The sequence below is a fragment of the Vigna unguiculata genome, chromosome 8 (genome assembly GCF_004118075.2).
Source record: "Vigna unguiculata cultivar IT97K-499-35 chromosome 8, ASM411807v1, whole genome shotgun sequence".
Taxonomy (NCBI): Eukaryota; Viridiplantae; Streptophyta; class Magnoliopsida; order Fabales; family Fabaceae; genus Vigna; species Vigna unguiculata.
Genome location: NC_040286.1, coordinates 350,669 through 372,930, shown reverse-complemented (window position 1 = coordinate 372,930; position 22,262 = coordinate 350,669). Strand labels below are relative to the sequence as shown.

The 22,262-nt window shown below is 29.5% G+C and overlaps 3 protein-coding genes across 3 annotated transcripts; 1 reads left to right on the top strand and 2 right to left on the bottom strand.

Annotated features, from left to right (window-relative positions):
* Window positions 1-1,196: 1,196 nt before the first annotated feature.
* Window positions 1,197-5,127, bottom strand: LOC114195459 (la-related protein 1B-like). Its single transcript, XM_028085939.1, has 6 exons — window positions 4,380-5,127; window positions 3,513-4,074; window positions 3,288-3,432; window positions 3,125-3,215; window positions 1,870-1,941; window positions 1,197-1,771 (listed from the first exon to the last, which is right to left on the bottom strand). Exons 1-6 carry the CDS (start codon window positions 4,827-4,829, stop codon window positions 1,610-1,612), a joined length of 1,482 nt encoding a protein of 493 aa, XP_027941740.1. The 5' UTR covers window positions 4,830-5,127; the 3' UTR covers window positions 1,197-1,609.
* Window positions 5,128-9,860: 4,733 nt separating this feature from the next.
* On the top strand, window positions 9,861-11,648 carry LOC114194200 (GDSL esterase/lipase At1g23500-like). The gene is made up of 5 exons (XM_028084308.1): window positions 9,861-10,101; window positions 10,249-10,379; window positions 10,502-10,729; window positions 10,915-11,170; window positions 11,431-11,648. The coding sequence occupies exons 1-5, from the start codon at window positions 9,861-9,863 to the stop codon at window positions 11,646-11,648; spliced, it is 1,074 nt and encodes a 357-aa protein (XP_027940109.1).
* A 4,888-nt stretch (window positions 11,649-16,536) lies between these two features.
* On the bottom strand, window positions 16,537-21,029 carry LOC114195458 (la-related protein 1B-like). Its single transcript, XM_028085937.1, has 6 exons — window positions 20,244-21,029; window positions 19,359-19,920; window positions 19,133-19,277; window positions 18,970-19,060; window positions 17,203-17,274; window positions 16,537-17,096 (listed from the first exon to the last, which is right to left on the bottom strand). The coding sequence occupies exons 1-6, from the start codon at window positions 20,739-20,741 to the stop codon at window positions 16,893-16,895; spliced, it is 1,572 nt and encodes a 523-aa protein (XP_027941738.1). The 5' UTR covers window positions 20,742-21,029; the 3' UTR covers window positions 16,537-16,892.
* Between the last annotated feature and the right edge of the window lie 1,233 nt (window positions 21,030-22,262).

Sequence of the window (22,262 nt, the reverse complement as noted above, 5' to 3'; positions counted from 1 at the left end):
CTGTATCAAATTGTCATCTGCTAAATTAAATGATCGAGGATATTAAAATGTTTTTTTTTTTTTTTTCACAATACACCATTTTTATTTAGTATTGGACAAAGTGCTACCCAGTCATGTATCAGAGACATTCCACCATTATTTCTTTCATAACAACTAATTTGCAAACTAAAGGCCGCTTTATGCAATTTAAATAAATTTATGATTGTAATTGATATTGAAATGCATGCATAATAGAGTTGACATTTCACGCCTTTAAGTAATATTAACTTTGAAAAATTTATGACTGTGTGAATCAACCCTTAACATTAAATATTACTGATAAAAGGGTATAATTGGAAATTTAAGATAAAACCAATGATATTCTATATTGTATAAAACATTTTGCTTCCGCGGGTCAAAGCTTGTACCTAGTCATTGCCCTCACTTATTATGTGATATTAGGAAATTATAGTAGAATAAATTAAACAATGTATTTGTACAATTTAAATTACAATAAGTTCCATTATAGAACAACGACTAACGTATTCAAATATATATATAAGATAGAGAACAAAAAAAATATCAAAAATAATAGCAGATGAAGATAATTGAAGACAATTATCCAAACCAAGAAACACAGATAATTAACTCACAAAATATCAAAACACAAACCAAACCAAACAAATCACTAATACAAATGTCATGACCTCAACCCAACTACTCCTACTCCTGTCGAGTATTTATTTTTCACAATTGAAAAGCGTGTATTTACAGTTGGAAAAGAAACTGAGAATTCGAAAACACTATTTGCACGAAAAAGATAAGATGTTTATTCCAACTTTCTCTACTTTGTTAAAGAGATGTGCCTGTTTTACTCAAATAAAATAATTTGTTTTATATTATCATCTAATTTTTTTATACGCAAAATATTTATAATAATCTCACATTTTTTCCTTTCTCATAATTAATAATTAATAATTAATAAATTATAGAAAAAAATTACACCAGTATGCACAAATCATAGTATACTAATAATACCCTCAATAAAAAAATATTTTATTTTTCTTGACATACACTATTATTTATAGCCGAAGGAAAACATTTAAAATTGAGAATTTAAGAAAATGCTGAATAAATTATCTACTAACACAAACTAACCCGATAAAAATTATGAAACAATCACATCATTCTTTTATTTTACCATCTTTATTGGCGTGTCATTAATACTACTTCTTTATTACTATCTGCAATGTCTTATAACCCATAAATAAAACACTACACACAAGAGACATTATTTACATCATCTAACATAAATCATTCAAAAAATGGAAGTATTCATCAAATCAATATAAGCTATACAAACCAATATACTCCATAAATCAGCCTCAATCAAAATTTTAAAGTTTTTTTTTCTAATTAATTTTTCTCTTTTATTTTTCAATTAGTTTTTCTCCTCTTTTTTCCTCTTTTTTTCCTCTTTTACCATAAGGAATGTGAATGACTCTTATTTCCTTCAACTACTTCACTCAAAATCACTATCAAAATCGAGACCACCACAGTCTCTACTCCCATCACTTCCAAAAAAAATATAAAATAACCTAAGACCACGTTCATTGGGGAGTTGAGCAGACTAGAGGACGGTGGTTTCTTCCAAGGTTATAGCTTGAAAATTAGTTGTCAAGTTATTGTATCTTGACCCACGGGGAGAGGATGAAGTAGAAGTAGATCCAGACCGTGTTTTAGCAGAGGACACCCATCTCATCCACTCATTATGTCTTCTTAACTTATCACCCTGCAGTCAGAACAAAATAAATTTAAATATATTAAATTTAAACTATTAACAAAATAAATGTTTAATTGTGACAAAAGTCCTATTATATGAGAACTTACCCGCACTTCCACAATTGTTGAAGTTCTCATAGAATCCAAGATCAACTGAACGTTGGTCGTAAGACTTCTTACCTGGCACATGACAGTACATAGAGTAAAAACAAACGGAAAGAATCCGCTCCGAAAGTGCTGTTAAGTAGTCATGATATCAATAAATAAAGTTAAGATGTTAAACAATAATCTTTCATTTTCTTATAAGAATTTTTCAAATAAGAAAATTGTTAATAAATAATAAAGATTTCATTCCATTTGCCTCTCAACTCCACTCAAACCTGGGTAATGTGCAGAACAATATGTCTCTAATCACATTCCACAACCTTTGCTCTCTTATATCCTACTCATAAAATATATTGAACGCACAAAAACAAACAAGTTCAAGGAAAAAAACTCAGCAATACGAGGACGAATACAACAGAAGACAAGAGACAGGAGACTTTTCAGAAAATCCAATTTCATCACTTGTCACCCTTGATAGCATGCCATGCAATACAACTGACCAGTTGATAATAAATATTAAACATTTTCATTTCGAAAATACTCAAATTAAAAACAAATAAAAAAAGAATTAGTGATCTACAGGAAGAAAGATCCCACAGCCAATGACCTTGGGCGTTTTGGTGGGTTCTACGCGCCAAATCAGAAAAGAAAATCACTGACCCCACAATCCTATGAATGATAGGAGATTTTACTTTAAGATCACACCACATACCAGTTTCGGTTTGTGTGGTTTTACAACCATGCCGATATCATTAAAAAACGTTACATTCTTTGAGAATCAGTATGAATTACCAAAGACTTAACATAGATCACAGCATATACAATCAAAGCTCTGTTTCAGGTTTGAGTGATTTTAGAATCATACTGATGATCAATCACTAATAAAAGTTTACTTTTTTTGAGATCTTAATTATCAGTATGAATGATAGGAAATTTCACTTGGATCACACAATAAACAATCAAAGATGTGTTTAAGGTTTGTGTGATTTTACAAACAAACTGAAAAATTCATCTTTCCTGGTAAGAGACATAGTTAAAGTATTCATTTATAAGCAAAAGTGTACCGAAGCATTGATGCCAAATAGATTGGGTAACGAAAATCCTCAACCAAAATAATCTTAAGAAAACAAGTAAATATAAACTGCTACAGAATTGCTACCGCTAGTCAGAGATTTAGTGATTGAATAAATTATACAACCAAGAAGTATAACATTAGAAAGCTCTACACAGAAGATACAGAGTGATTTATGAAACTTACTCGAGGGAAGTCAGCAATCAAAGTAACAGGAACCCAACCCTGTTCATCCATTTTAGACCTTAAAAACCCATCTCTCACTAAATTAGCGTCACTGCAAAAAACAAATTGGAAATGAATGAAGATTTACTAACCCTCTAAATAATAAACAAAATATAAAAATTACCTAAAGTAATATTCAATTTGGCGGACTATCATATTGGAGAGAGCAGAGTCAGCAGCAGAAAAGAATGTTGTAGGAGGAGGGCTGGGCGTGAAATAAGGCATACCAGTAAACTGGTCCATTGTTACTGGCTGATAGTAATAAAACTCTAAAACGAAAACAGAAGAAAAACATTACTTTGTTTTTTATTTTATACAAAGACAATTGATGGAAAAAAGAAAGACAAACCAGAAAAACCCATGGGGTTAGCAAATGGTCCAATGGGCTGAGGGCCCACAAAAGCAGCAGAGCTAGGAGGTGGGTGCCTCAGTAATCCTCTTGGAGGCATCCTTGGTTGAGGTACAAAAGTGTCTCTAGTATTCCCATAATTTCGGCGATCTTGATCATGCCTGCTACCGTAGCTATTATGATAGGAACCATCTCCTCGGGGATTATGCCCAAAATAACTCCTGTGAGATGAACCACGATATTCATTCATCCCAGGCACAAAACCCCCCACCATTGGTCTTGGGTCCCAATTACTGTTCCGGTAATGATCTCTTGGAGCAGGCTCAGGTACCACTGTTACCATACCATAGCTAACTGGTGGGAGATGGTATACAGGAAAAGGTGGCGGTGGCGGGGGTGGCGGAGGATTGGAGAAGTTGCTCTGGGAAGGACCTGACACAATGCCACTGCCACCTACCCGCTTCATCGATCTTTGTCTAGCAGGCACATTGTAATTTGTTGCAGGATTAGTTTTCGCATTAGTATTAGATTGCTTCTGAGGAGCCTGTGAAGTCATTGGCGCCTACAATATAACAGAAAGGGTCATTCCAACAGAAAATAACCAGTACCCGCCATTTACCGTTAATAATATGGATGTTATTTGAAAGATGAAAAATAATATATAGTGTTTTGTTGTCATAGATTCATGTAGATTGGAAGCAGAATTCTATAGTTGGGTGTTATTCTTGCTATATTTTCATAATTTTCATATTAAAAAAAAATCTACACAGAATTACAATTTACTGTATTTGAACAAACAAAACAGAATTATAAATAAAGAAGAAAGAAATACTAAGCAGAGGATTAGGTAATGTATTTGAACAAAACCTGAGAAGTTGAGAGTGATCCATCAGCAACGATTTTAGACGACGATTCAGGTTGCAATTTGGCAGAACCTTTGGTGGATGCAGACAACGCGGGCCACGATTCAGCTCCCATTACGGGCCCAGTCTCAAGGACGACGCCGTTTGAGGGCCTATTCCAAACGGGTTTCTTAGAACGATCAGCATTGTCCTCGGCGCCATCAGAGCTATCGGCAACAGCAACCGTGTTAGAATTGTCCATCGGCGGCGGCGACGACGGAATGAGCTTGGGAGAATCAGACGAGGGCGTCTGGTCCGTAATCAGTGATGAGGAAGAGGATGACGTTGATGGTGGTGATGGGTGAATGCCAGGCCCCGATTCCGGTTCTCCGCCGCGAACAACTTGAGCCCAGGGCGAGGGAAGGTTTTTTCGCGGGAAGCTGTTGGCATCGGCAGATTTGGCAGTGGTAACCATTGATTGATGATTAGGGTTTCTAGTTTTGTTTTGTTTTTTTTATTTTGGGAGTGAAAAAGAGATTGATGAGTGAAGAAGCAAGAGAAAAGTAAAAAAATAAAACAATTCGATAATTGCAAGACAGAAAAGGGAAAGTGGGAAATTGAAAACAAATAGGAGTTAGGGTTTTTTCTGAAAAGAATGAGATGGGAAACGGATCTTAGGTGGGGAAGAACCCTCTCAGCATAAACAACTCTGATCTCTCTCCCTCTGCGTTTCTTACTGTTCTCTCTCTCCTTTTTTTTTCCCTCAAATCAACTAACCCTATATCTTTCTTTCACCATTATTTATCTTTATATTGGTAAAACCAGATAACAATTTTAATTTATCTTTCTTTAAATACATTTATATATATTATTTAGTTTTATAAGAGCAACCTTTAGAGATAAGTAATAAGTAAATATATGTAAATATTAGATACTTATTTGCTGTTAAAAAAATAAAAAAATTGTTATTATTACTATTATTACTATAATTATATATATTAAATTTATACTTATATTATATATATATATATATATATATATATTAATATATATATATATATATAAAGATTTTTATTTAGTGTTCATGTTTGGTATATATAATATAAGTATAAATTTAATATATATAATATATATATATATATATATATATATATATATAAAGATTTTTATTTAGTGTTCATGTTTGGTTTTTCAATCTTCTTTATATATATTTATTTATATATAAGTATATATATTTGTATATTATCATTTACATTTATATATTTATTTGTGATTAAAAAGTATATAAATATTTATAACACGTTTACAATAAAAAATATTTTTAAATCCTTTAAATAAAATTATAGTTTGTATTAAATTGATAGATAGTTTAGAAAATTATCATTATATTTTGTACACGCCTCAAATTAAAAAATAGGTTAAATTACTCTTTCAGTGCTTTTATTTGTCAAGTAATATCAGTTTGGTCCTCAAGTATTTTTTTTGTCTCAATTTGGTCCTCGTTTTCTTAAAAATAATTCAATTTAGTCTTTACCGTTAGTTTGACCAAACGGTGTTAAAGTCAACTCCACGTGTCAATTTCTAGTTTTTTTGAATTTTTTATTTTTCTTTTGAATTTTTGAATTTTTTTTATTTTTTACACGTGTCACTTCACATATGTGTCACATGTCAAAATGATTTAATTTGGTCCCTATATTTGTTTTTAGTTTCAATTTTTGTATGAATGAAGTAATATTATCCCTCTAATTTACTTTTTTTATAAATCTTATGGTGGTATTCTTACTAAAATTAACGTTTTTATTAAATATTTTTAAAAATATTTGAAATTAACTTTAAATTCTATACAAAACATTAAATTTTGCTTTTATTTTAAACTTTAAATTTAGTTTCTAAACTTATGTGTGGCAAGTTATTTGATTTTTAATCTTCACTAAGTTTGTATAATATGATACACTTGATGTCTTTATATATGATGACAAAATTATTAAGTGTGGAAATTAAGTTTGGTATTTAACCGTGTTTAATAATAAAACTAAAAAAAAACTTGTTTAAAATTTTTTTACAAATATTTAATAAAAATGTCAATTTTAGTAAGAATATCATCATAAAATTTATACAAAAACTAAATTGAGTGTCAATGTAAGGAAGGACAATATTGTTTCAATTTTACAAAAATTGAGATTAAATTGAATCATTTTGGCACATGATACAACTGTGGAGTGACACACGTACAAAATTTAAAAAGTAAAAAAAAAAGCTAAAAAAATCAAAAATTCAAATAAACCATAAATTGACATGTGGCGTTGATTTTAACATCGTTTGGTCAAAATTAACGGTAAGATCAAATTGAGAAAAAAAATACTTGAGGACCAAAAGAGTAATTTAATTAAAAAATATTTAAAACATTACATGTGCTTTACTAAATAATAAGCTGCATCTAAAATATTTATATAGATGATATAAGTTAATTGTTACATATAAAAGAAATTATATTTAATGGTAAAAGTTTTCTTAATAAATTATAATTTTGTTCAGATAGAAAAAAAATATTAGTTATCTTTATTCTCTTATAAAAAAATATTTTTCTTATTTAATTCTTTTATCTATGTGATCTCTCATACTGATCTCATCCCTTGCTTTTTCCTCTTTTACAGTTCTTATGTGGAAGGTTTTAGTATATTCCATCTCTTAGAATCTCATATTTTGTTATGTTTTGTGTACCAATATTTTCATCTTTTTTTATTTGTATGTTTTGCTTTCTATTTATGTTGTTGTTGTTTTTATTTTATTTGTTGAATTTGTATTATGATTATAAATGTATTTCTTTTGTTTGGTTTTGTTTTTCGGTACTTTTTTATTTATTGGTTTCGAAAGTTTTCTTTAATGAGGAAGTGAAATTTTTGCTTGAATTAAATTACAAAACTGTTAACTTTGTTAGAGTTTGACTTTTGATGGATAATAAAGATGAAATCTCTAATGAAATGAGCAATAAACATGAATTCAAATTGAAAAACATTTTGAAAATAATGCACACGATAAATAAGATTAGTAAATCATGAACATGACATTTCTACATCATTATTTAAGGGAAATGATAGGTTATAGGTTATGAAAATGATAAAATTTATTGACATTTTTAATTATAAAAAAAAGGATAGATTCTTTTCTAAATGCATATGTAGCTCATAGAATAATGTTAACCATTGTGATATTAATTGTTTAAACCGAAATAATTTATTTTTAAAATGTATATATAACTTACAAAATATTAATGGTTTTTCAAAATTAAAAACAATAAAAAATTATTTAAAATCAATAACATCTCAATAAATTAAATAAATTAACCTTGTTATACATTAAAAAAGATATTAAACAAAATTAATTATGACAACTTAATAGATAATTTTATATAAAAAAAATTTAAAAAAATATTTTAAATAGAAAATTTCATTTTTGAAGTTTGGTTTAAATCTTTCAAATTTACGAGTCATTCATGTAAATAATATGATGTAGAGGGATGTTTGGCTAATTCTTAAAATTAAAATAATCTTATAAATGAAAAATGGATAGAGAATGAAATATTTTTATTTATATTTCTTTTATATTTAAAAAGTAATAATTAAGAGATAGTGTATTTTGGAGAAAAAAAAAGTTCTCATAATATATTTATTCTAATTTATTATAAATATACATTAAATATGTAAGACTTGTATAATTTCTTACATTACATGTGCATGGAAAATATTCATTCTTATATTTATGCGTTGTATTAACTTACGTCTGAAGAATTATTAAAATTAATAGTTTGAATATAGAATATAAAGACCTTATAATTTGTCTAAAGAAATTCAAAAGGAAAAACAATATTGTGAATATTGTAGTTATAAGTAGTCAAAACATTCATTTCCCATTATTTTTTAAATATATATCCCAAATTACATATTAATTAGATTATATGTCAAACACGTTTCATTTATTCATCTATACATTTGCTTATTAAACATTAAAATTAGTATACGAAGGAAATTGTGCAAGTCTTATCTATTCAATGCATATTCATAAATAAATTAGGATAAAGACATTTAAAAATGTCATGTTTCAAGAAAATATGTTTTGTTTAACATATATAGTAGTTATAACTGCCAACTTGGAAAAAGATATGTCAAATACTTTATCGAAGATATCGCGATTCTAGAAAACTTATATTCAGTAATAAAGTTAAGTAATAAAATATTTAATAACAAGTTTAACTAAATTTATGATAATGTAATTTAATTTTGTTTATATATTTACAATGAAAATAAAAATTTTAAATTTATCTCAACTTCGAAAAAAAAAACGATTGAGTTATTTAGTTATATTAACAATTTAAAAATTTTGAATTTAGGAATGAAATATAATACTTCAAAGATACAGGCTATATAAACATTTTGAGAGTTCTGGGTATTGTATCGAAAAGTGAGAGAGAAGTTAAAACAATTCTTTAATTAGTTCAATCATTTACCTTTGATATCGGATAATTGGACATAGTTATGTTAGGCTCTTTTTATTACATGACTTTATATGCTTGGTTGTTACAAAAGCGTTTTTAAAATAACTTATGTATAACACCATTATACTAAACTTATTTGTGAAAATATTTTCAATACATTAAACTCCATTAGAAAACCCTCATTTTAAAGCTAATATTTATTTCAATTAATATTCGAATTAATTTATTAAAATCAGTTCTTTGAAGGACGACAATAATCTTAATTATCATAAAATGAAAGACAAACCATTAATGAACTCTCTTTATTTAAGGGTGAAAATTTCGACTACTAAAATTAATGTAGGATTTGAAACACACTGGAATGAAAAAAATTGAGAAAAGAATAACCTAAAAAGAACGTGTAAAACTCAATGTCATTGTAAGAACTGCACGTACTCTAAAAGATAAAATCGATACTTTAAATTCTTTTCTATTTGCTCTATTTGTTTTCAAACTTTCTTTTATCGTAAGAAAAAAATTAAAATTATAATTAAAAAAAAAAAAAACACACAATTCAATTTCTGTCGTTTATGTTGGTAATAGAATCTCCCCTGTTTAGAAACAAAAATAGAACAGATTCTATAATTAAAATCCCATCATGACTGAAATGTACAAAATTTATGTCTATTTATTAAATATTAAATTTTAATGCTGCACTGTTTCAAATTATGTCCTAACTTTTAAATTATATCTATATTTATTTATTTATTAATATAATTCACAGGATTTACTCGATGAATTTCTATTAAATGAGACGCACGCGGAATACATTATGAGTTAAGATTTTTTATTGAATTTTTTTTATATTGCGTTAACATTTTAAATTATTTTTTAATATATTTTAAAACGTTAGTAATAATTAGTAAATTATAAAGACACCGTAGATGTAGATGAACAATATCAAAAAATCTAAAAGAAAATCCAAATTCTCTATAAATACCATACACCTTGCAAGAAAACCATTGAAAAAGCAAAATGGAACAGTTATTAGTATCAATTGTGTTGGTTTTCTTTGGTATCAGATTTCCCAGAGCACTAGCTGCAAACCCAGCAGTTCCAGCTTTGTTTTCATTTGGAGACTCGATTCTTGATACGGGAAACAATAACCATCTTGCAACGATGACCAAGTGTAATTATCCACCCTATGGAAGGGATTTCCCTGGAGGAGTACCTACAGGAAGATTCTGCAATGGAAAAAATCCCACAGATTTGATAGGTATATTGAGATTCATGAACGTGCATGCATGCATCATCGATAATCAATCCAATAATATGTTTCATGATATATATGAATTCCATATCGTAAATATAGTTGAAATGTTTGATAATGAAGTCATGACCGATTTAAACATTGTACATGCAGCATCTGCATTGGGAGTAAAAGACACTGTGCCAGCATATCTTAGCACCACCTTGACTCCTCAAGACCTCGCCACTGGTGTTTCCTTTGCTTCTGGTGGTTCTGGACTTGATGATCTCACTTCTCAAATACAGGTATATATATATATATATATGTATATTACACTTTCACTGCATTTTAGGTTGTTTGCAAATCCTAACAACTGTGTTTGGGAGAAAAGTTATGTTTTTCCATGATGTTTTATGCGTGAGATCAGGGAGTTATAACGCAGCCAACCCAACTCGCGATGTTCAAAGAATACATAGGAAAGCTTACAGCAGCAGTGGGACAACAACGTGCGAGTGAGATCCTAGCCAACAGCATCTTCCTTGTTTCTGCCGGTAACAACGACATTGCCATCACCTATTCTTTACTTCTTGCCACAACACGTCCTTTCCCTCTCTACGTCGCTTACTTAGTTTCCAATGCCAAGAACTTCTTCAAGGTTCCATTGCCTCCTCTTAATTTTCTAACTGCCAAATTCATCTGTTTTGTTCTTCTGCTATACCACTTGATGTTTTTAATGTTAAACAGAGGACACGACACTACAAAAAATTCTATAGTTTATCGTACGTTAATTACGTGTTTGATTACAATTAACATAAGAGTGTGTGAATGAACTTGTTGAAGAGTATATATGATCTTGGAGTACGAAAAGTGTGGGCATTAAGCACATTGCCACTTGGATGCTTACCTGGAGGTAGAACTACAGCTGGGGGGCCATTGAGATTTTGTGCAGAACTTGCAAACATTGAAGCACAGACATTTAATGGACAGTTATCAGCAGCAGTTGATTCTCTCAGAGCCACTCTTCCAAATTATGACATTAGATTCGTCGATGTCTATACTCCTTTTCTCAGTATTATACATAATCCACAGGCATCAGGTTATTTTCTACACAACTTTATATATTCACCGATTCAAGAATAGTTCATAATATTGTTAAGTTTACGGAGAGAGTTTTACGAGAGAGATACAACCGATGATAGTCCAATCACATAAGACATTAACACCATTTTCAACTCAACACCTTAAGACACTGTCTTACTTTCTCATTTCTAACCAATATAAAACTTAGGGTCACATTTATATTTTTAACATTTCTAACGATTATAACGGTGTTTTACGTTATGATTATTATTTCAGGGTTTACTGACGCTGGTGAAGGGTGTTGTGGGACTGCTCCATTTGGAGTTTCAGGGCTGTGTAGTCTTATGGCTGTGTGTCCGAATCCTTCCACTTACGTTTTCTGGGATTATGGTCATCCAACAGAGAGAGCTTATCAGCTTGTGGTCAATTCTATTCTTCAGAAAATGAAGATGAATGTTCAAAGCTCTTTTGCCAACACTTCTATCACAAGTTAAGGAACTTGTCTCGAATGGAGAGAGACAACAACTTCATCTAGTGTTTATCAAGTCTCAATAATAGCTCTGTTTCAATAATTAGCATGAATTTCAATCAACTTTATCAAGTCTCTCAACTGTTGTATTATTGTATTATCAAGTATATATAGTTGTTATGGAAATTATTTTCATTCATGAGTACTACAACTTTGTTTACTTTTGTATTTTTCTTATGTGTATTAGTATTTGTGAGGATGCACCATTTAGGGGTAAATTTATAAAAAATCTCTATTCATAATTACCGAAATCGACAAACTTTAGAAAAATTATCAATATAGACTTCACCGAGAAGAAATCGTACAACATGTATACGACTTCAATAAATTCAAAGAAATTGTATATAAGACTGACAACTTCACTTTGTTTACGTTAATCATGAGATTATTATTTTTTAAGTGAAATCGTATCCTAGGTCGAAGACTTTACTGTGATTACATTTATAAAGCAGCTATTTATTTGTGTTGTTTAATTCTGATAAGCGTTGTTTAATTCTGAATGCTCTTGCTTATTTCCAGAAGAAATTGAGGGAATTTTTCAAGCCAGTTCTTGAAAATAATTTTTCTGGAGTAGAAAACAAAAAAAGGCATCATAATGGCAAGATAGATTTTTTTTTTCCTAAATTGCTGTTCCAAATACATACAATATTTGGCTTACAAATACATATGCTTAACCAATGTATGATTTTCGTAAAAAAGCTAATTAATCTTTTTAAGTTGTTTAATAAGAAAAGACAAATATTTTTATTTTGTATAAAATTATAAGAGAAACTTATTTTGTTGATAAAATTTAATTTAATAAAAACACCGATTAGGTGTAATGAAACCAGAACAAGCAAATGAGGAGAAAATAGAAACAAATGGTAACAATCACGTGGCAGTAGATACAAATAATGAAGTCAGAAGAAAGAGCCCACGGCCCAAAATAACAAACGTACGGCTTAGGGATTATGTTTTGTGAGGCAATTAGCATATAGGTTATGCTGATCGGTGGGGGAGGGCAGCGGAGAATGATTGTGACAGACCCGTCCTCTCTTTTTGGGTCATTTCTGTTCTTGTTTCAGCTTTTTACTCTGTAATTTACTGCTATATTTATATTAGTAGACAAACTTTGTTTTTTTTTTTTCAGAAATAATACAGTTACAGAGTTTTCTTCTCCCCATTTTAACTCTTTGTGTGATCATTGGTGACTACTCTTACACTAGGATACGACTATTTTAATGAAGTCTCCAACAACATATATCACTTCATTTCAAAAAAATTATTTTCCTGATTAACGTAATAAAAATAAAGTCGTCAGTCTCGGATACAACTTTTTTAAATTTATTGAAGTCGTATACATATATATGATTTTTTTTTAAATTGTCCGTTTTGGTAATTATGAATGAGAATTGCACCAAATAGATAAATTTGCCTATTTAGGATAAAAATCCAAACCTAAAACAATAATATGAAATTGAATGTCTATATGATCTAATTTCCCTTAAAACATGTTAATAATACACTTTCATTGTGTTTAGGTATTAATAAAATTTATTCTTTATCAAAATATACTAAAACACTTATATATTAAACAAATATCAAAATCTCGTTATAGTTAGTTTTTAATTGCTTCAAATGAGAAAAATATTATTAATTGTTTGTTTAATTTATTCAATGTAACAATCCTTTCTACCTGTGTCTGACTCATAAACCCAAATATGGTTTGTAAGAAAACCTTTTTAAGAAGATTTTTTTTTAATATTTTAGGTAAGGTTTGATCATCTATATATATTTATAAATAAGACTTGAACATATTACTATAACAATTGATCAAAAGCTAAAATTTATAAAATATAAACAAATTTTACTATAACCATTTCATCAAATAAAAGTTAATGAATTCGGTTATATTTAACAAATAATGAAATATTTTTTTAAATTAATTAATAATTACTATTTCATACTCATTAACACTTAATATTATTAATTGGTATTTATAAAAAATGCATATTGATATTAGTTATTGTATTTACTAAGTTTAACATTTTTGAAATATAAATTTACTAAATGTATAACTTTTGAGCACAGTTTCTTTACACAAACCACATAATTAAATAAAATTAAGTACTTTTCAAATTTGGTACATAAACTTTTTGTGCATATATTAATATTAATAATATGTATTTTAAAATTAAAAGATGGGAGTGAAAATTATCATCTTTAATTCAAAATAAGTATGGCAATAACTAATTGTAACAATTATATCATTGTATGCCATAATTATAGTTTGGTTTGAATGGTGAAATAATATTAATTATATTTTTACAGACATATTTGTTTGATAATTATAATTCTAAACAGATAATTATAGGCATTTTTATGTACCTCGAAAAAATCGGGCATGTACCAATTCAACATATTGAACAACTATAAATTAATAAAATGTATAATTTACATAATTTTATCCATTTAATTTTAAAGTTAAAATTTCATTGTCACAATCAAGTATATAATATTTCAAATAAAATTTACAATTAATAACACAAATTCAAATTCCAAAGAATATAGTGACGATAAAATAATTAATGTATAAAATATCAATTAAACAATTATATTTCATATCTTTCAAGTCCATATAAACCATGAATAATTTTATTTTTAAAATAATAAAATTTAAATTAAGTTAAAATTTTGAAATATGTATTTAAAAGTTTTAATAAATTTTGCCATAATATTTTTATAACTAAAATAAATATGCATACTTTGACTTTATTGTCTTGCTAAAGTCATGGCTTGAGTCGTTATTCTATATTAATTATTACTTTTTAATTAAATATATTTGTTTAAGTACTTTTTTATTTTGATAAAAAAATATTATTATTAATTAAAAATAAATATGAATACGGGTAATATCAAATTTTTTAAAGAGATACGAGGATAAACATGATTATGTAAGTATTTCTCCCGTTCTTATCACACTAATAAAAAAATCTTTTAATTTTATCAAATATATGTAAATTTTAAGAAAATTGAAACCTATTATAATGTGATGACATTATTGAGAATGTTTAGACTTCGTTTCTAACAAAAATTGAAGCACATACATGTTTCGATTTCAATTGTCTCAAAACTTGTGCCTAAAAGTTTTCATTAATTCAAAAAATGCCACTAATTTTTAATTTAATTTTTGAATATAGGTCGATATTTTTAGAACGAAAGTCTAAATGTGTCTAGGTTTCGGTTTTACGAATAACAGAAGCCTAAACATCTACTTAGGGTTATTTTTTTTTTAAATTTTAAACTTGTGCCAAGATTTTGTCCTTGCATTTTCCTCCCTCCTTCCTTCTTCTTTCTTTGTTTTTGAATACCTCTATCCAACGTTGTTGAACCCGAGTCGTCATCGTTGCTCAATGTCGAATAAACAGTAAATAAGTTTTCTTTGCTTTTTTTTTTTTTGCATTTTTTTTGTTGAGGTCATGTTTTTCGTTGAGCATATTTGTTTCTCTTCTTTGATTTCTTTTCTCCTCCTACTACAAGACTTCATAATGAGAGTGAGTCTTCACAATAACAAAGGTGACCAAGTGGCCTTGAGAGGGGTTTTTGGTTGTCCTGATTTTTGCAGATTGAGATTTTTGCTTGTCCCAATTTTTGCATATTTGTATTCTTGGAGATTGAAATTTTTTACAGCATGAGTTGGGTTCTCGATGCAGATGATGAATAAAAAAAGGAGAAAGGAGATTTTTATAATATTTATCTAATGGATATTTGATATTTATATAGTTATAATTTATTTTTTATATTTGACTTTTGAACACAAGAAATGTATACCTTTTCATATTAAATATGTGATATTTGTAGAAGGATATTTAATTAATATTTAAAACACTAAAATGACATGTACGAATGTAGGTAGAGACTCGTGTCTTTATGGAGATGAAATAAAAAAATTTATACAAACTAAATGTGAAGATAAAATTTTACTTTAATAAAAATAAATAAAATACTCAAACTCTCACTAACATAGGATGAGAAATAAGTTTGTCCTCCTAGTAGGTATTATCTGAATTCGTACTGTTTTGTTTAAAAATCTATATTAATTATATGAATAATATTCGACTTTTTAAATTAGTTAATGAGGTGTGAATGAATATGTACTCGTTCCATACTTGCCTTAATTTCCACATCTCGTCACATGTAAATTAGGTAACTAAAAATGTATAGTTTACAATGACAAAATGTGTATGTATCGGACAAAAATTGTCAGCATAATTTACAATGTTCAAAATAAAATCTAAGTTAATATAATCAATAGCTTTTATCTAAATATTTATTTGTAAATTAGAATTATAAATATTTCTCTTGATATTAGATATATTAATAATTGTAGAAAAAAATTACACCAATAAATTTATGCAAACATGCGTTCCTCTTTTTATATATCGTTTTGCCAGTTACAAGTCGAATTTAGTCTACGTCGACCATGACAAATAGTTCTACATGACATTTATGATTTAACTGAATTTTCAACAGAAGATTGAAATAAAGGTGTATTGAAAATATCTTTAACAAAAAAAATATTTAATTAATACATTTACTTGAAATACCAGTTACTACCATTATCATATACTAAAACAAAAACAAATAAAAGACATGCATATTTGAGAAAACCCTGAGTATTTAAAAACAAAATGCATAACAATTCAACTACATGAAAATCTAGAAGTAAAAAGAAAGAACATATTATGAACCACTATTAGAACAAAAATAAAAAAGATAGACTAAATAAAAACAGAAATTGATATTGTCAATATGTAACCTTAGCACACAACTTAAAATAAATTTAAAACTCAAAACACTACAAAGAACGGAGATTATTTACACCTTCTACCATAAATCATTAAAAAAATAGGAAATGTTCAACAAAACAAATATAAGCTATACAAATCAATAATCTCGTTAAATCAGCCTCAATAAAAAAATTTAGGTTTCTTTTTCTAATTAGTTTTTCTCTTTTTTTTTCTTTACCATAAAGATTGTGAATAATTCTTATTTCCTCCCACTACTTCACTCAAAATTACTATCAAAATCGAGACTGTTGAAAGAATCAACTATCACAGTCTCTATTCCCATCACCTCAACAAAAAAAAGCAACCTAAGACCACAGGCTTGAATATTGGACCCCAAAAAGGTTAAGAAATCTGGTCTTGGTAGATTATTTAAATGCAGTTCAAGTGCTACTTCCGGTAGCACCACCATTGGAGAGTTGAGTCAGACTGCATGACTCTGCAGTTTCTGCCAGGGTTATACCTTGAAAATTAGATAAGTTATTAGATCTTGATCCACGGGGAGACGATGAAGTGGAAGTAGACTCAGGCCGTGTTTTAGAAGACACCCATCTCATCCACTCATTATGTCTTCTCAACTTGTCACCCTACAATTAGAAGAAAACAAATTAAAATACATTAATTCCAAACTCATAACAGTGCAAATTTTACGAAATATTGGAACGTAAAAAGTACTATTATATGACAACTTACCAGCACTTCCACTATTGCGGAAGTTCTCAGAGAATCCAGTATCAACTGAACATTAGTGGTAAGACTTTTAACCTGCAAAAATATGGTACATAGAGCAAAAACAAACCTAAAGTGCTAAGTACTTATGAAGATTAATAAAAGACAGTTGAAATGTTACATAATAATTTTTAATTTTCTTTATTTTCTTTTAAGAATTTCTCAAACAAGAGAATGGTTACTAAAAAATAGTAAACATTTCATTTCATTATCCTCTGAACTCCACACAAACCTGGGTAATGTGCAAAACATGTCTCTAATCACATCCCACAACATTGCTATCTACAATCCTTATAAAATATATTGAGCGCAGAAAACAAACAAGTTCAAGGGAAAAATCAAGAATTATTAATATTGAAAAGTATTAATCAATATCTTTTGTAATTGATCAATATTTTATACATCAGATTCTAATTTACATAACATGAGGACGAATAGAACACTAGATAGGAGACTTCTCAGAAAATCCAATTTCATCACTAGTCACCATAGGTAGCATACCATATCACTGATCAGTTAATAATAATAATTAAACATGTTCATTTGGAAAATGGTCAAATTCATAAAAAGAATTAGTTATCTAAAAGAAGAAAGATCCTCCAACCAATGATCTTATAGACATTTTGGAGGGTTCTATGTGCCAAAGCAGAAAAAAATCGCTGATTCCACAATCCTACGAACCCGAGATTTCACATAGATCACACCACATACAATTATAGCACAGCTTCAGTTTGTGTGATTCAACATTCATACTGATAGCTACAAAGGAAAGTTTATATTCTTTGTAGTTATCAGTACGAATGATAGTTAAGATTTCACTTAGATCATACCATATACAATCAAAGCTCTTTTTCATGTTTGTGTGATTTTACAAACTGATGATCACTAAGAAAAGTTCACATTCTTTGAGATCTTATTATCCCCTAATTGTATTTGTCACATCCTAAAAGGCATCATATTTTTTATTTCTAACATCCTAACTCCAAAACTGGTGTATATGTCCTTTATTTTCTGTAAGACATCATAAACTAACAAATGATAACTGACAGTATTAATGATGTTAGTGTTTCCTTTATTCTTCTAGATAAGCATGTACCGAAAAAAAACAAAAAAAAAAAAACAAAATACACTAATCCCAAAAGCTGAATTGGATGAAGAGCAAATTTGACGTCCAAAGCTCACAAAAGCACATAATCATCCTAAACAGTTCTATGCATCTTATGCACCAGTACCATATGTTGTTTAAGACAGAAATTTCAACCCAACAAGATATTAAAAAATTTAAATCTGAAGCCGTAAGAGCAATATTCAATAATAATTTCAACCGAAATGGTCACAAACAGCAAATATCAAACTTATGTGTCAAGGACGCACAAAAGGTCAACCTTTCCCATTTCTTCTGGTCACCTGGAACAGCATTAGTTCCACACAGACAGAATATGTAAAATAATCAATAACTTCAAAGAGAAAAAATCATCTTTCGTGGTAAGAGACATAGTCAAAGTAGTCATATATAAGCAAAAGTGTACCAAAACACTGATGCCAAATAGATTGTGTAAGGAAAATCCTCAATCACAATAATCTTAAGAAAACAAGAAAAAACAAAACTGCTACACAATTGTTACCGATAGTCAAAGATTTATTGATTTACTAAAACCAGGAAGCAAAACATTAAAAGGCTCTACACAAAAGATGTAGGATGTACTTTTTAACCGAGAAAAAATAACTTACTCGAGGGAAGTCTGCTATCAAAGTAACAGGAACCCAACCCTGTTCATCCATTTTAGACCTTAAAAACTCATCTCTCACCAAATTAGCATCACTGCAAAAAACAAATTGAGAATGAATGAAGATTTATTAACCGTCTAAATAATAAACAAGAGATTAAATTTACCTAAAGTAATATTCAATTTGGCGGAGTATCATATTGGAGAGAGCAGATTCAGTAGCAGAAATGAATGTTGTAGGAGCAGGGCTGGGAGTGAAGTACGGCATACCAGTAAACTGTTCCATTGTTACTGGCTGATAGTAATAAAACTCTAAAATGAAAAAAGAAGAAAAACATCAGTGTCTTTTTTTATTTTATACCAGGACAATTGACAGAAAGAATAAAAACAAACCAGAAAAACCCATGGGGTTAGCAAATGGCCCAATGGGCTGAGGGCCCACAAAAGCAGCAGAGCTAGGAGGTGGGTGCCTCAGTAATCCTCTTGGAGGCATCCTTGGTTGAGGTACAAAAGTGTCTCTAGTATTCCCATAATTTCGGCGATCTTGATCATGCCTGCTACCGTAGCTATTATGATAGGAACCATCTCCTCGGGGATTATGCCCAAAATAACTCCTGTGAGATGAACCACGATATTCATTCATCCCAGGCACAAAACCCCCCACCATTGGTCTTGGGTCCCAATTACTGTTCCGGTAATGATCTCTTGGAGCAGGCTCAGGTACCACTGTTACCATACCATAGCTAACTGGTGGGAGATGGTATACAGGAAAAGGTGGCGGTGGCGGTGGTGGTGGAGGATTGGAGAAGTTGCTCTGGGAAGGACCTGACACAATGCCACTGCCACCTACCCGCTTCATCGATCTTTGTCTAGCAGGCACATTGTAATTTGTTGCAGGATTAGCTTTCGCATTAGTATTAGATTGCTTCTGAGGAGCCTGTGAAGTCATTGGCGCCTACAATATAACAGAAAGGGTCATTCCAACAGAAAATAACCAGTATCCACCATTTACCATTATTAATATGGATTTAACAAGACATACATACTCTCTTTGATACATAAAAAATAATATATAGGGTTTTATCTTCATAGATTCATGTAGATTGGAAGCATTATACATAGACAGAATTGTATAGTTGGGTATTGTTCTTGCTATATTTCATATAAAAAAAACGAAACGGAATTACAACGCACGGTATTTGAACAAATACAACAGAATTATAAATAAAGGAAAAAAAAAAACTAAGCAGAGAATTAGGGAATGTATTTGAACCAAACCTGAGAAGTTGAGAGTGATCCATCAGCAACGGTCTTAGACGACGATTCAGCTGGCAATTTGGCAGAACCTTTGGTGGATGCAGACAACGCGGGCCACGATTCAGCGCCCATTACGGGCCCAGTCTCCAGGACGACACCGTTTGAGGGCTTATTCCAAACGGGTTTCTTAGAACGATCAGCATTGTCCTCGGCGACATCAAAGCTATCGGCAACAGCAACCGTGTTAGAATTGTCCATCGGCGGCGACGCCGGAATGATCTTGGGAGGAGAGTCAGAGGAGAAGACCTGGTCGGCAATCAGTGATGAGGAGGAGGATGACGTTGACGGCGGCGATTGATAAATGCCAGGCACAGATTCCGGTTCTCCGCCGCGAACCACTTGAGCCCAGGGAGAGGGAAGATTTTTCCGCGGAAACTTGGGACTGACATCGGCAGACTGCACCTGCGGTGGAGCAGTAGACGAAGAGTGATGATTGGGAGATTTGGCAGTGGTAACCATTGATTATTAGGGTTTCTAGTTTTGTTTTGTTTTTGTATTTTGTGAGTGAAAAAAAAGATTGATGAGTGAAGAAGGGTGAAAAAAATAATGCAATTCGATAATTACAAGACAGAAAAGGAAAAGTAGGAAATTGAAAATAAATAAGAGTTAGGGTTTTTCTGGAAAGAATGAGATGGGGAACGGATCTTAGGTGGGGAAGAACCCTCTCATCAGCATAAACAACTCTGATCTCTCTCCCTCTGCGTTTCTCACTGTTCTCTCTCCTTTTTTTTCCCTCAAATCAACTAACCCTATATCTTTCTTTCATCATTCTTTATCTTTATATTGGTAAAACAATGTAACTATTCTAATTTATCTTTCTTTAAAGATAAACATATATATTATTTAGTTTTATAAAAATAATTTGGAGATAAGTAAATATTAGGATAGTGATATATGGGTTTATTAGTTATTATCTTTTATTTGTTTATTTGTGTATTAACATTTTTTATGTATTTGTGACTAAAAAGTATAATAAATGTTTATAACACTTTTACTATCAAAAATGTATATATCGAATCTTTGTAATAAAATTATATTTTGTATTAATGTTATTTTTTTAGTGATAGATAATTTAGAAAGTTATCATTATATTTTGTATAAGGTTTGCTTCAAATTAAAAAAAAATAGAAAAAAAAAGTACATGCGTTTTAATAAATAATAAGTTGTATATAGAAGATGTATGTATACAAACATATAAGTTAAGTGTTACCGTATGAAAAAAAATAATTATTTGGTATAAAATATTTTTATTATACATTAATTCAAGTTATGTAAAAAAACTAGAAAAAAATACTATACTCAAAGTTATCATTTGCTCTCCCCTTTATAATCACTCTAAAATTATATAAAGTTATATATGAGTCTTTTAGTAAGATGTATGCAAAAATATTTATGATGTTTCTTCGAATTTTTTTCTCATCTTATTATTTTTTTTAATACAATTCAATCAATATTTTTTATCTTATTTATATTTTTTAAATTGAAATTTGTGATCTTAAACACACACCTAAGTCTAGAATGTAAGAAATCAAATCATTTTTACCAATGAGAAGAATATAATAGATTGTGTGTTGTGTGTGTCATGAAGGAATCGGTGAACATTGAAATGGATAAAGTTGGAGCATGTTGATAAGTGTCACTTATTAGTTAAATTGCATATCATTTAAACACTCATCTTGTACTAAATCAATGTAAAAATCATTAGAATTATCCTAATTTTACATAATTACATAATGAGGTAGTAAGAAAATAGAAAAAGTGAAATTTAATACATTTTGTACTATTTTGTAGGAACAATGAAGGAAATTATAAAGTTGGTGTTGAGCCTCAAAAGTTGCAGCTCAAGCCAAAAAATGAATTGAGAAATTTAAATTTTAATCATGCAGCTGAGCAGTGAAATTTGACGCTTAAGCCATATTTTAAGAAAACTTCACTACAAAGAAACATGAAGCTCCAGATTTGAAGCTGAGCACGAATAGG

Bases quoted from the DNA above. Each gene is read 5' to 3' on its own strand.
- LOC114195458 (XM_028085937.1), bottom strand. From the start codon at position 20,741: ATGGTTACCACTGCCAAATCTCCCAATCATCACTCTTCGTCTACTGCT. The intron at 19,921-20,243 runs GTTTGGTTCAAA...GTTATATTGTAG, and splicing joins GATCACTCTCAACTTCTCAG to GCGCCAATGACTTCACAGGC. The intron at 19,278-19,358 runs GTTTGTTTTTAT...TTTTCATTTTAG, and splicing joins TAACCCCATGGGTTTTTCTG to AGTTTTATTACTATCAGCCA.
- LOC114194200 (XM_028084308.1), top strand. From the start codon at position 9,861: ATGGAACAGTTATTAGTATCAATTGTGTTGGTTTTCTTTGGTATCAGA. The intron at 10,380-10,501 runs GTATATATATAT...GCGTGAGATCAG, and splicing joins ATCTCACTTCTCAAATACAG to GGAGTTATAACGCAGCCAAC. The intron at 10,730-10,914 runs GTTCCATTGCCT...AACTTGTTGAAG, and splicing joins ATGCCAAGAACTTCTTCAAG to AGTATATATGATCTTGGAGT.
- LOC114195459 (XM_028085939.1), bottom strand. From the start codon at position 4,829: ATGGTTACCACTGCCAAATCTGCCGATGCCAACAGCTTCCCGCGAAAA. The intron at 3,216-3,287 runs GTAATTTTTATA...TGTTTTTTGCAG, and splicing joins CAAATTGAATATTACTTTAG to TGACGCTAATTTAGTGAGAG. The intron at 1,942-3,124 runs GTAAGTTTCATA...GTCATGTGCCAG, and splicing joins TGATTGCTGACTTCCCTCGA to GTAAGAAGTCTTACGACCAA.